Here is a 14,176-nt window from a genome sequence, read left to right as displayed (position 1 = left end):
GGTGCAGGTGGGGAGGAATAACACTTCAGCTACTTGGTTTCTTCAAGACAAACTTCTGCCCAAAATAGATTAATTCAATCTGCATATTAATGTGGATTACTAATTAGTGACTAAAAAAATGCTTTCAACACAGGGAAAGTGCAATGCAAATGCTTCAAACAATAATAACATCCAGGAGTCACAGGGTAAGTATGGAAAGGAAATAAGGTAGACTCTTTTTTTTTTTTTTAACACTTAAAATTTTATGGCTGAAGGAAATGGAGCGCATTAGGAAAATTCACTTAAAGCACAAAAACATAAATGAGGAAAGCCTGGTGTGAGGGGACTTTCTTCGTGCTCCCAGGGAACCTTCTGGCTGCACAGGTCCTATGACGGCACATCTGTGCTTTTGCCTTGCCTTCTAGACCCTGACACCCTGAGAGCAGAGCCCACTTCTTACCCACCTCTATATCCCGGGTCACCAACACTGCGCCAGGCACGTCCGGAGTCGTTACTAATACGTCATGACCCCCAAATAGAGGGTGGGGTGCACCTGGGGACTTCTGTCTAGGGAGTGCAGCATGAAAAGGAGTGACTTCACAGTGGAAAAATCTGACAAGCGCCACCTCAGCCAGGTGATCAAGGTCCACATCAAAGGGTGAAGTCATGTTAATGGTATGTGCCCTTGATGTAATGCAGCCTGATATGCGGTCCTTCCTCCCACAAATCCATAACTCTCATCTAAAAACAGCAGAAAAACATCAGACAAACCCAAAATCAGATTTCACAAAATACTCAACCTCGAAACTGTCAAGGTCATCAGAAACAAGCAAACTCTAAGAAACTGTCCCAGCCAAGAGGCACAATTTAGCGTAAGGTGGCATCCTGGACGGATACTGCAGAGGGAGAAACGGGTCTAGGAGGAGAAGGGGCCCGTCTAAGTTCTCACAGGCTTTCCTGGTGGACAGGCTCATAACATGCATTACACAGTGACGGAGACAGTGCTCCTTTTTATACACAGTGAATGTCTTGATTTTTTATTTATTTTTTTTTTTTACTGCAACTTAGATGCGATTTCCTTCCTCCTCTGAAAACCCTCAACTCTACTGATCAAAACTCCTGTATGAGTTAGCAGCCAAGCATCTCATGGGAACCAAGAGATTCAACGGGCTAGGAGAATGGTCCTCAGAGCTCAGCAAGACCAAATCCTCCCATTTAGCAGAGGAGAAACTGAGGCCCAAAGTAGGGGATGGTATCTCTCCCACTGCCAGTTTAGTATGTTGGTGCCGTATTTCCCTCACACTTCCCCACTTGCAATATCCACAATCTGCCCCACTACCTGGGACACAAAGAACCAGTTTAGGACCACGGAGGAATTCCTGCCAAATCCTAGCTCTATCTTTGCCAACCTCATGGCTGTAAAGGGCATCCGTGTGGAAAACAGTGTGGTATTTAGCTGCACGTCTTTTTGCCCCAGGCTCTTGGCCATTGCCAAGCAGAAAGCCCAGGCCTGGCAGGCTAAGGCCTGAGACATAAAGACGATTTCCAAGCGGGGTGTAGGGAAAGGGCACAGCTCAGGCTGGCTGGCAGGCCACGCTTCCCTGTGCGGCCCCATCCATCAGCCACCCCGGGGGATCTCATTTTCCAGCTCGGCGTAGGGCACATCTTCTAAATGTGACCCTGTTTCTGTTATGAGAATCAAAGTGCTTCAACCACGAGATCATAAATACTCAAAAGTGACGGCTAATGGCAGTGGCAGTTTGCAAAATGCCAAATGGCAGCGAGAAGTGGACGCCGTAAATTACAGCCCGACTCCTCCATTCTCACCGAGGTGTTTTGTGGGGTTTTAGTGATGAGATCCGCTTTCAAGTGGATTTACAGGGGCTCCCTGTGAATTCAGACAGAGCTTTTAAAAATACTTCTAACAGATGCTAAAAAGAAAACCAGAAGAGCCTACCATTTCAAGCCTAAAATGAGTTTATTAAGAATGCGTTTAATGCATAATGGCCAAAATACGGAAAGTGGCTCATTTGAAGATGGATATGTCTAGTGTGAAAATGGTAACAATTATAATAATAGAAGTAATGGCAGCAAAGGCATATAAGGCATATTGGGTCAGGCATTGGGCTACGCATTTTATACGGATTATCTCACTGAATGCTCTCAATCGGCCCATGCAGGAGGTGCTACTATAATTATCCCTATTTCACACATGTGGTAACTCAGGTTCCAAGAGGTCAAGTCATGTGTCCCAGGTCACGCAGCTGGCTGGAGTGACAGACTGGAGATTTCGAGCTCAGGGTCTGGATGACACTCCCAGTCTCCCTCCAGCCAAAGCAGACCCCACATGGTGCACATCAGGGGCTCCCCCCACCTCAGCAGAACATCACTGTGATTCACGGAAGTCTGTGGACGACGCAAATGTCAGCCTGCAGGACCCTGTCACCAGCACACTGAACACCAGGACAAACCTTTAGAAAGTACAAGGGCCCTATTATGATGAAATTGTGAACTTCCAGGCCTGGCTTTTTAGTCTCAGTTCCTGCATCAATGAAATGAGGGCGATACTACCTTCTGGCTGTTAGGACAATTTTGTGAGATCACATATGTGAAAAGCTCCTTGAAAAGCCCAAGGCACTGTACAAGTCGTGCTATTAGAGAAGATACTAGATCAACTTTATCAGGAAGCGTGCTAACACGCATTCCCTCACGTCCCCTTCACAGAGGCAGAGACTGAGATTCAGGAGAGATTAAGTAACTTGCTCAGGGTCCCAGAACTGACAGTCAATGGCAGAGCCATGACAGAGGGCCTAGAGGGCCATGTGTTCTCCTTGTTCTCAATTCCATTTTCAGACACACACACACACACACACACACACACACACACACACTCACTCACTCACTGGGGCTGCAGAAAACACGGGCTGAGAACTCCTAGGGAGATCACTCTCAAAGGTCCCTCTAGCACTGAAGCTGAAAGCAGTGTTTATGTCTGCAGGTGGCAGGGAAAGACCGCAGAGAGGGTGGCTTCAGAGGACAAGTGACCTCGTGGTCTCAAAAAGAGCCCCATCTGCGCTGCCCTGAGCACAGTGTTTACAGCTGCTGCTGTGACCAGTGACCTGCAGGCAGAAGCTTGCAGGCTCACTCAGACCATGAGGTTCCCCCACTTAATGCTCATTTGCTTCATCTGCAGCTGGTGGGGACATTACTGAGGAGCGACAGGCAGGCCTGTGCTAGGCTGTGAAGCTGCCACTGCCAGCTGCCTAAGGAAACGTCTCCAGGTTCTGTGTCCTTCCACGGATTTCTTTCCTTGGGGAACTGTCCCACTTTTTCACAAAATGCTATGCAGCAGACCATTTCCTTCAGGCCCCGTTTCCTCTATTTTGTGAATTCTGTAAAGTTGTCGAAGGGAAAGTTACAGAATCATAGACTGCCAGGGCTCAGCAGATCTCAGAGATGAAAAGTTGTCTACTCCAACCTTCTACCCTCCCCCCACCCCTTCCTCCCTGCGGGCACTTAGGCCCCTTCCAGAGTATTTCTGCCAAAGGGTCAGCCAGCCTCTGCTTGAATATCTCCAAGGACGGAGAACTCACTACCTATCCTGAGGTGGCTTGTTCCATATTCTATCATCAGAGTAAGATAGTGAGAGGTGAACAGCATGGACCCTGACCAGAACTGATGACATATCTTTGTAAGGCCCAGTGCCAAATGAAACCTCAGGGATTCTCGTTCAGAACTGATTTAAGAATTTTAAGATGACAAGAGTAGAGCAATCAACCTAACACAAGGCCTTTCTGAGCATGCGACCCTGAGGAACTGCCCTGGTCGCAGCCTATGTGGACTGATTCTGATGGTAAACCCTGTGGGATTAGATCCCACTTGCTGACCAGTACTAGCCTCATGTGTAAGATGGAGGTAATAATCTCTCTCTCATAAACTTGTCTCTGAGGATTACATGAGTCACTACATGAAATGCTTAGAGCAACGCCTGACATAGAGCAAACGAATCTTTTTTCTGCCCATGCCGCGTACTACCTGGAGAAAAAGAAGTACACACAGCAATCTCTGTGTCAGCCCTTTTGACACCTGCAGGTGGCTCTTATGGCCTCGTATGCCTTCCGCCCACGCGGAGCAAAGCTGCTGGCTCCTGCTACCACTGCCAGCCACTAAGGCCACAGGTGGGAAAAGTCACACCCACCACGAAGGGCAGATTCAGTTCTGTGGGACCTGCTGTTTGCACTGGGGGTGAGGGTAAGAAGAGGCCTGTTAAGAAAAAGATGAAAAGGCATGCACACAATGTATTTTTAATATGCTGCCAGATGCAGTCCCAGATCAACTTTCCCACCAGAGGACCCCAAAAATGCCTGGGGTCACCTACCATTCTACCAGAGGAGAAGTCAGGGTTGAGAGGGACAGAGGTCTTAATTGAGAGTGGTTAAGCCATCCTGCATTTGCGCATTTCAAGAGAACATACAAGCACAGGACGTATTGCCAGGGCCCCTCCTGGGGCCCAGAGCACAAGGCAGAGGCTCTGAAGCTTCATGGTAAAGCCGACACTGGCCACCACCGCAGCTCATGATGTGTGCTGACTGGTTACATGAAAAGGAAACTGCCCGAGAAGCTGGTCACAGTTCCAAGTCCTGTGGATTCTAACCCTTGTGTGTGTCTCCTCTCCATCAATCTGCCTGGGCTTCACAGCCTTCCAGATGGCCGTCCTTCTGGCACTCCTGTCCCCTCCCGGAAAGCCTCTACAGAGCAGCTGCAAAAACCCTTGAGGAATGAGAACCTGACTGGGTAAACCCTTCGACGGCCTCCCATGCCGTGGGGATAAAATCCAAACCCATTACCATGGAGCACGTCTTTCTTCCAAGACCAGACACTCTCAGCGCTCAGCCCCTCAGGGGCCACACTTCAGACGAGCCACAGCCTTGCAGGATGCTCTCCCTGGAATCCTCTCCCCATCCCACACTCCAGCCTGCCTAATTCATCCTTGGATATGCGCTTCAATGGCGCTTCTCCTGAGCTTTCCCTGGGTCCCGCAAAACGAAAACGAGTCTGGGTCCGGTACCTGCCACGTGCTCCTACTGCACCCTCTACTTGGCCCACGAAAGTACTTCTGTGACCTTCTTGCTGTGACACTACTTAACAGTCTGTTTCTCAGCCAGGGTGTTAGGGCCGGAGGGCCCAGTCTACGCTGTATCCCCGGGGCTAGTGAGGTATCAGAGGCACAGTAGGTGCCCCACACCACCAAGCGCTGGGGTGGCACTCTGAGGACGGTCCCATCCCAGTGCTGGTCCTGGGTAACCCAGGATGAGGCTTCCACCCTGGGGGCCAGACACCAGAGCCTGTGCTCTGCCAGAAGCACCAGCAGCGTGCCCACCCGCGCTTGCAGACACGGCACAGAGAGGCCGTTCCTTTCTGCCGCCTCCTATGCACAGGAATCTTGCAGACGCAGCCAGACCTCAGAGCCCTTCATTTATTATTCATTTATTTCCTTGTAATACCACCGCTGCTGCACTCAAAGGACATGGCCCCGGCGCGGGCGTCCCCCCTGCAAGCGAACACAGATTCAACTGAATCACAGCAAATCTTGTCTGAAAGTCTCCAATTATGGACAGCCAAACAAGCCCAGGATGCAAAGAGGCAACCTAGGGTCAAGACGTCCTCTTTCCCATTAGCTATGCTCTTTAAACATCCCAAGCACGCTCACATTTAACATTGCCTTTAAAAAAAATCTTATTTTAGGGCGCCCGGATGGCTCAGTCGGTTGAGCAACCGATTTCGACTTAGGTCATGACTTTGCAGTTCATAGGTTTCAGCCCGGTTCTCTCTGCCCCTCCCCGCGTGTGCTCTGTCTGTCTGTCTCTCTCTCTCTCTAAAAAATGAATTTAAAAAGTTTCAAAAACATTTTTTAATCTTATTTTCATCACAATCCTCTGATGGATGGGACTCAGGGTTTATTGTTCATTTTCCAGGTAAGAAAACTGAGGCTCAAAAAGACAGAGTAACTTGTCCAAGGCTGGAGAACTCCTAAGTGACAGAGCTCATGAGAACCCAGGGGACCATGGGTTCCACGGCCCACGCTCTGTTATACTGTATTCTCCCTTCTAGATTCTAAAGATATTTTTTTAATGTTTATTCTGTGTGTGTGTGTGTGAGAGACAGAGAGAGAGAGAGAGAGAGCGCGAGCATGAGCAGGGGAGGGGCAAAGAGAGGGAGACACAGAATCTGAAGCAGGCTCCAGGCTCCGAGCTGTCAGCACAGAGCCCGATGCAGGGCTCAAACTCACAAACCGTGAAATCATGAACTGAGCCAAAGTCGGACGCTCAACCGACTGAGCCACCCAGGCGCCCCGATTCTAAAGATATTTTTAAGAATGATTTTAAAATCTTGAACATATCTGTAAATTAATTTGTATTCCCTGAGACAAACAAGTTTGAAAAATAGGAAGAAAAGCACGAAAGGTAGTTGAGGTTACTCCACACCTTCTGAAGTCAACCACGAGTCTATTACAAGTCACAGCACTCCGGCCACAATGCAATCCTTTCTTAGTCTTCAAGGAAGCCAGCTCCCTGTGACCTCAGAGCCCCTGTACTTGCTTCCCTTCTGCCTGAACACCCTTGCCCTGGCTTCTCCCCAGCCTTCAGGTCACAGCCAGACCACCGTTCCTTCACAGAGACTTCCTCAAATCCCCTCCCCTGACTCTCTTACACCAACCTATTTCTGACAGCACCCATCCTCACTGTCTTATTAACGTGTTTTCTTGTCTGTTTCTTCCACTAGAAGGTAGGCTTCCTGAAGGCAGGGTCTGGTTTTCTCACCAGTGTATCCCATTCCACAGAACTATGCCTAGCACATACCAGGCACTTAGTGCACTGAATAAAGAAATAAAGCTTATTTGCATCTGACCATTGTCAAAGCTCACAGTAACTCATTTAAAAAAACCAAATTATATACATTAGCCAAGTAACCTTACAATAATCAAATAAATGTAGGACAGATAACAGCCTCCTATTTTTATTCAGGATGAAAATAAGAGCCCCAGAGAAAATAAGTGGCTTGCCCGAAGTCACACAGCAAGCAGAGATGCAGCTAGGCCTTGAACTCACCAATGATTTGGCTTTCTAATACTGTCAAATTGTATAAAAATCTGCTTAAAATATTTTTCCTTCAGTTCCTTCCCACTGCCTCAAAGATTCTCATAGGTCACTGGGTTGTTTGCTGAGCCCTCTGGCTCTCCCTCCCAAGAGGACAGAGAGGTGCCCATGTCTGCAGCATTTCTTTGAGCTGACATACTGCAAGGGAGTGTGAACTAACAGGATCTCTAGGGTAATGCTAATCCACAACCCAATGTACCCAGGATCCTGTGCCGAAAAGCTGATGGGCACATAAATCAGGTTTTCTAGGACTCAGCAAAGGCAAGCATGCAAGTATCCAAGAACTCATCTGTATCCCAGAGAGCTAAAAGGTGTGCAGAGGCAGAGAATGCCAGCAGTAAGCCTCCTACCAAACCCATGATCTAGAAAACATGTGCATGGCCTTGATACAAGGGACCAAGATGCTGCCCCACAATGACCCTGTTCCTCCCCAAAAGCGGGCTCCACTCACATTTTAATATGCTCATGGTAATATCATAAAACCAAAAATGAAATTAATCAAAACCCAAACTTTACAGCTAAGAAAGGGAAAGCCACCTCTCCCCATCCCCATTCCACACACTGGAAACGCTAAGGCTGTTCAGATTCAAAATCAACTAACCTGGCAGTTCTCTGACTTGTGAATTCAATGAACTTGCAGAGATTCCCACCGCCCCCAACCCCAACCCACTTTCAAAAAATGTTGGGAAGAGACAGTGTTGTGTACTGTTCACCAACTGCACGCAAAACAACAAAGAAGGCAATGTACTATCATTTCACAAAACAAAGGATACAGAAGGACACATTCCATAAAATAAAGGACATTGATAACCAATACTGAGTTGGAAAGACCTCCAGCCAGGATCAGTAACACACCGAGCTTTTTGACAAAACTCATCGCCCTCCCCTCCTTTTCTCTTTCATTTTACCTGGGACTGGTGAACATTTAAACAACTGGAACAAGTCTGTGGACCAGTGAGTGGGAATCACAGCTCCAGCCCAACCCCTTCTACAAATAAGGAAAAGACAACTCTGCAGTTCACAGGGCTGGTTAGTGGCAGGGCCCTCAGGAACTGCAACGCCCGCCCTGCCTGGTGTCAACCTTGTCTTATCTGTGAAGACACGTGCATAAAAGAGATGTCAAATGAGCTTGACTTTATTTATCAAAAGTTTGTATCTATTCTTCCTAGGCTGCCCCAAACCCCAGGGCTAGTCTGGATACCAAAAAGACTGAGAACTGCAATTTGGATTAACTTCAGTCACTTAACTTTGGTTTACCCCAGAAGCAGCTAGAAAGCAGTGCACACAGAGGAGGCACACAGCAGAAAAAGATGCAGGGGGCACACACAGCTTCCCAATGCCTGTGTTTTCTCAGAGGGATCTAGGCAGCCCCATGCAAGAGATGTTTGCAGGTCTAAGAAGCACAGGAATTGTGGGCTTGTTACCTGTTGTTTCTAGCCTCTTCACTCCTAGGAAGCAACTTCTAAGACCATAAACCTGCACCTCAGCAAGTCAGACACAGAGGCCTAAGGTGTGCACCAGGGTCCCCTTATCTGTGCCCTGTGCTGCAAGGCCTAGGAGTTTTCTATTTATGTCCACTTAGGGCTTCTATGGGCAGGTCCAGTGCTGATGTTTTATTTGGCACCAAGGTTTTATTTGAAACTCACAATTCACCCAAATTACTTGACATGGTCTTCAGCATACGGAAGCACTCAATACTTACCTGGACTAAAAAGAAGGCTAAGACAGATGTTTTACCATCTCAGCAGAGTGTGCCCCTCCGGGCTGTTTGGAGGACACAAAGCATAGTGACCACGGGATTATAGTGTTTAAACCCTGGATCATTCATCAGTGGTGAGGTTACACCCAACATAGTCTAGGCAAATTCCTTTGAACTGGGAAATTCTAACAATGTAAACACTGCCTTTCCTCCACTGGACTCTGGGTTCCTTAACGGTGAGACTCCTGTTTCACCCACCTTTGTACCCTCCAAATGTGTCTGGCATGGAGAATGACAAAGTAGGGACTCCACAAATGGCTGCTGAGCTAAAACTGAGTCATTGCAAATTTCTGCTTCCTCGGTGTATCCTGGCATACCCTGCCATTCATTCATGCATTTTGTTTATTGAGTATTCTTTGTGTCAGGCACTACACTAGAAAACAGGAATACAGTGGGGAGTAAGGTGGTCCTGGTCCCTGATCTCACAGAACTTATATTTTTAGCAGGAGGGATAGATTTTAATCCATCATCAATACAAACAATCATATAGCTTTAAATCAAAAAAATAATCTAAAGGAGAGCTAGAAAATAGTATGAGAGTACATAATAAAGGACAGACTCTAGATGTTGTGGAGTGTAGGCATTTTAATCATACTAAAACAAAACCTCAACTCTGTTGGCATAGATGATTTAGTAAAAGGAAAATGTGTAGAGCCCAGGAATTCATTAGGTGGTTGTAATACCACAGTGTACAGATCAGCAATATAGGAAAAGTAAAAACCTTCATCCCCTGGTTCTCTAGTCTTTACCAACGGAAGCAACAAAAACTGACACGAATGCAATTGATTCCACAGAAGAAACCATTTTTAACAACCGCAACATAAATAGTTTGAGGCTCAGCTTCCATCTCCAGTAGTATGGTGGACTGGATACTCTGACAGAACCACTAACTAAAAGCGACTAGAAAGAGAAAAAAAAGCAACAACAAAAACAAAATCACGTATTTTAAATCAATTAATAAACTTGCAAGAAAGCAAAACATAATCAGAAACAAAAACCAAAATGAAAATAGGAACTCAGAGGTGAATGGACACCTGAAACTACCTTATTTATTTATTTATGTATGTATGTATGTATGTATGTATGTCTGTCTGTCTGTCTGTCTGTCTGAGGGCCTTCACACAACCAGGTTTAATGCAAATGTTGATCTGTGCATCCTCTTAGAACACAGGACACAGGGAACAAAGTCCAAGTCCATGCCAGGTGGGAAGCTTGAAAGAGATCCACTCTACATCACCACTCACGGACAGCTGAGACATCCTTAGTATAAGAACAAGTTAGAAACAAACCAGAAAATTGGCTTAACTTTTGGCAATGAGTAAACTAGGTGGTAGGGAATCTCTCTTGAGAATCTGTTACCACAAGCCACCTCTCATACAGGTTTGTGGTCCCTAATCAGAATACCTAGGAGTCTGAAAAACTTCAAGCTGAGAATTAAGTATAAAGGGGCCCCACTAGGTACGTAGCCGAACCAAATGCCAATCTTTTCTGGAAGAACACTCCTTCACCCAGGCCTCAAAGAACCCCAACAGAAAAGAGTGTCAAGAGATATAAGCAAAACCAAACAAATATATAAAATATATAAAGAAAAGAGGAACCAGAAAAGCAGTGGGGGCGGGGGGGGGGGGGGGGTGCAGCAAAACTGGACCCACCAAAAAACCCCTTAAATTACCAGACATGGAATGTGTTTAAATCATGCTTTCATAAATAAAAAGGATTAAAAATATTAAAAATAATGAGGCTATGAAAAAGAATGAGCAGATTTTTTAAAAATCCAAATACAACTTTTACAACTCTAACAATAGGAGAAAAAAAAAAAAACTCAGTGGGAAGGTAAAACAGTAGCCTAACTAGATCTCAAAATGAACTGATGAACTAGAAAGGAATTCTGAGGTAATTATTCAGAAAGCAGCACTGGTAAGGAAGAATAAGGAAGATATGAAAAAAGATAAGAGACATGGGGGCACCTGGGTGGTTCAGTCAGTTGAGCGTCTGACTCTTGATTTCGGCTCAGATTATGATCCCAGAGTTGTGGGATGGAGCCCCATGTAGGGCCCCTCTCCCCCCCACCTCTCTTTCTCTCTAAAATAAAAAAGGAATAAAGGGGGAAAAAAAGAAGTTAAGAGACATGGAAAATAGAGTGTAAAGGTCTAAAAAAATGTGTGAAATAGGAAAGGAAAGACAAAATGGGGCAATGGAAATACTAAGGAGGTAAAGACTGAGAAATCTCTTGAAAAGAGATAATAATTGAAGATTCCACAAAGCTAATCCTAATCCACGCAGGATTAAAAAATATATATTAATACCAAAACCAGACAAAGACACTAAAGAAAACTATACACAAATTTCCTCTTCAACACCGATATAAAAATTCTAAATAAAATTTTGGCAAATCAAATCCAACAATACATAAAAAGGATAATAAATCATGACCAGTGGAGTTTATCCTGGGAATACAAAGTTGCTTTAGCATTCAAAATCTATCACTGTAATCCACTATATTAACAAATCAAAAAAGAAATAAATAATTATCTCAATAAATGCAGAAAAAGTTTTTGACAAAATCCAACATCTATTCCTAATAAAGACTTTGAAGAAACCAGAAATACAAGGAAACTTTCTCAACCCGATAAAGGACATTTATAACAAAACCTACAGCTAGCATCGCATCTGTCACCATTAAGACTGAATACTTTCATCCTTGGATCAGAAACAGCACAAGGATGCTCTTGCCACCTCTATTCGACAATATACTGGAGGTTCTAGCCAGTGCTATAAGGCAAGGGAAAAAAAGTCATCTAGATTGGAAAGAAATAAGTAAAAATGTCTTTATTTGCAAAGGACATGATTGCCTATGTAGAAAATCTAATAGAACCTACAAAAAAAGCTACTAGAACTAGTAAATGAGTTTGGCAAGATTACAGGAGACACGATCAATATGCAAATAACTATTTCAATATATTAGCAATTAACAACTCCAAACTGAAATTTTCAAAATACCGTTTATGAAATCATTAAAAATGATCAAATCCTTTGGATAACTCTGAAAAAGATGTAAAGACTAAAAACTACAAAACACTGGTAAGATAAACAAAAAACTAAATCAATGAAGCTATACAATCTACATATGTCAAAAGACTATTGTTAAGATGTCTACTCTAAAACTGACCTATGGGCCAATGTAATCCCAATAAAAGTCCCAACAGGTTTTTTCATAGAAATTAGGATTTTAAAACTCATCTGGAAATGCAAAGCACCTAGAATTGCCAAAACAACTTTGGAAAAGAACAAAGTTGGATAACTAACACCTTATTTCAAGACATATTATAAAGTGACAGTAATCAAGATGGTGTGGTAGTGGCATAAAGAAAAACAATAGATGAATGAAACAGAATAGAGGGTACTGATACAGACCCACACATATATGGGCAACTTATTTTTAACACAAATGCAAAGCAATTAAGTGGAGAAATGATAGTCTACTCAACTAATGATAATGTAACCACTGGATGTCAATATGCAAAAAGATAGGAGGAGGAGAAGGTGAAAGAGAAGGAGAGGAGGAGGAGAAGAAGAAGAGGAGGAAAAGAAGATCCACATTTTACACTACATATAAAAATTAACTCAAAATGGATCACAGGTCTAATTGTAAAACCTAAAATTATAAAAATTCTAGAAGGAAACAAAACCACAACAAAAACTTTGTGACCTTGGGTTAGGCAGATTTCTTAGATATGACACCGAAAACATAATCAATATAAGAACAAATTGATAAACCAAACTGAAACAAAATTTATAACTTCTGCTCTTCAAAAGACACTGTTAAGAGAATAAAAAGATAAGCTGCAGAGTGGAATAAATACTCATAAAGGACTTCTTTCCAGAACATAAAGTATGTATCTCATAAAGGACTTCCTTCCAGAACATAAAGAACTCTCAAAATTCAATAACAAGAAGCCAAACAACCCAATTTTTAAAGAATGGGCAAAAGGTATCAGCAGACACATCATCAAGAAGATATACAGAGGGCAGATAAGTACATTAAAAGATGCTCAACATCACTGGTCACCAGAGAAATACAAATTAAAACCACAATGAGATACCAGCACACACCAATTAGAAAGGCTAAAATTGAAAAGATCGATCATACCAAGTGTTGATGGAAATGAAGAAGAAATGGAAACACTCATACACTGCTGCTGGGAACATAAAATGGTACCACCACAATTTTTAAAAAGTTAAATATACACCTAACATAACCCAGTCGTTCCACTCCTATGTATTTGCCCAAGAGAAATGAAAGCATACGCCCACACAAAGACTTGTACATTAAAACTCAAAAACTTTGTACTAACCCCAAACTGGAAACAACCCAAATATCTACCAACAGGTAAATAGACAAACAAACAGTGGTATAGTCATACAAAAGAATACTACTGACCATTAAAAAAGGAAGAAACTATTGATAACGCTACAACAAGAATGAATCTCAAAATAATCACGCTCCATGAAAGAAGCCAGACTTTAAAAAGAGTACATACCGTATGACTCCATTTGTGTAAAATTCCAGAAAATACAAACTAGTCTACAGCGATAGGAAATAGATCAGTAGTTGCCTGGGGACTAGAGGAAGGCAGGAGTGACAGGAAGAAGGGGTTATACAATACAAAGGGACACAAGGAAACATTGGGGTATGTTCATTATCTTGACATGACAGTGTCACAGGTATATACAGATGTCAAAAGTTACCAAATTATGTATATGTGACTTACTATATGCCAATTATACGTCAATAAAGCTGCTTTTAAAAATCTACATTATAGTGAAACTGCAGACCAAAAAGAGATAAAATCTTTTTTTTTAAATCTTAAAAGTAGCCAGAGAAAAGACAGATTTAATATAAAAGAATAATCATTATACTACCCCTGGCTTCTCAACAGTTATATTAAACCTGAAAGGCAGTAGAATAATGTATTGAATATACTGAAGGTAAAAAACGGTCAAACTGGAATTGTATACCCAGAAAGAACAGGAGCAAAATAAAGATATTCGCAAGCAAAACCTAGAGTTCACTCTTAAAATACCCTCAAAGAAATGTAAAACAATATGCTTCAGGCAAAAGGAAAGTGATTGCATTCAGAAGGCCTATATAAAACAGTAAGAGTACAGTCTTATGGAATTAAAAATAATAATTAAACATAAGGAACACAGTCAATATCATTACACACAATATCAATGTGATAGTGATATAAGCGGACAGATGGTACGTATACTTGGAGTG

The 14,176-nt window shown here is 43.4% G+C and overlaps 1 protein-coding gene across 7 annotated transcripts in view; it reads right to left on the bottom strand.

Moving 5' to 3' along the window:
* The window catches only part of GALNT10 (polypeptide N-acetylgalactosaminyltransferase 10), a 222,223-nt gene that overhangs the window by 175,397 nt on the left and 32,650 nt on the right, over window positions 1-14,176 (bottom strand). For 2 of the 7 annotated variants that reach the window (XM_060634787.3, XM_060634788.3), the window contains exon 1: window positions 444-3,453. The exons of 4 other annotated variants lie outside the window; for them this stretch is intronic. In XM_060634787.3, the coding sequence (XP_060490770.3) occupies window positions 444-647 (204 nt within the window). In that variant the 5' untranslated portion in view covers window positions 648-3,453. Of the gene's footprint in view, window positions 1-443; window positions 3,456-14,176 lie in introns of those variants that run through there. One more of the 7 variants, XM_060634784.3, reaches the window with a different exon arrangement.

This window comes from Panthera onca, chromosome A1, assembly GCF_046562875.1.
Source record: "Panthera onca isolate mPanOnc1 chromosome A1, mPanOnc1 haplotype 2, whole genome shotgun sequence".
Classification (NCBI taxonomy): Eukaryota; Metazoa; Chordata; class Mammalia; order Carnivora; family Felidae; genus Panthera; species Panthera onca.
This window is presented reverse-complemented; position numbering and strand designations above follow the sequence as displayed.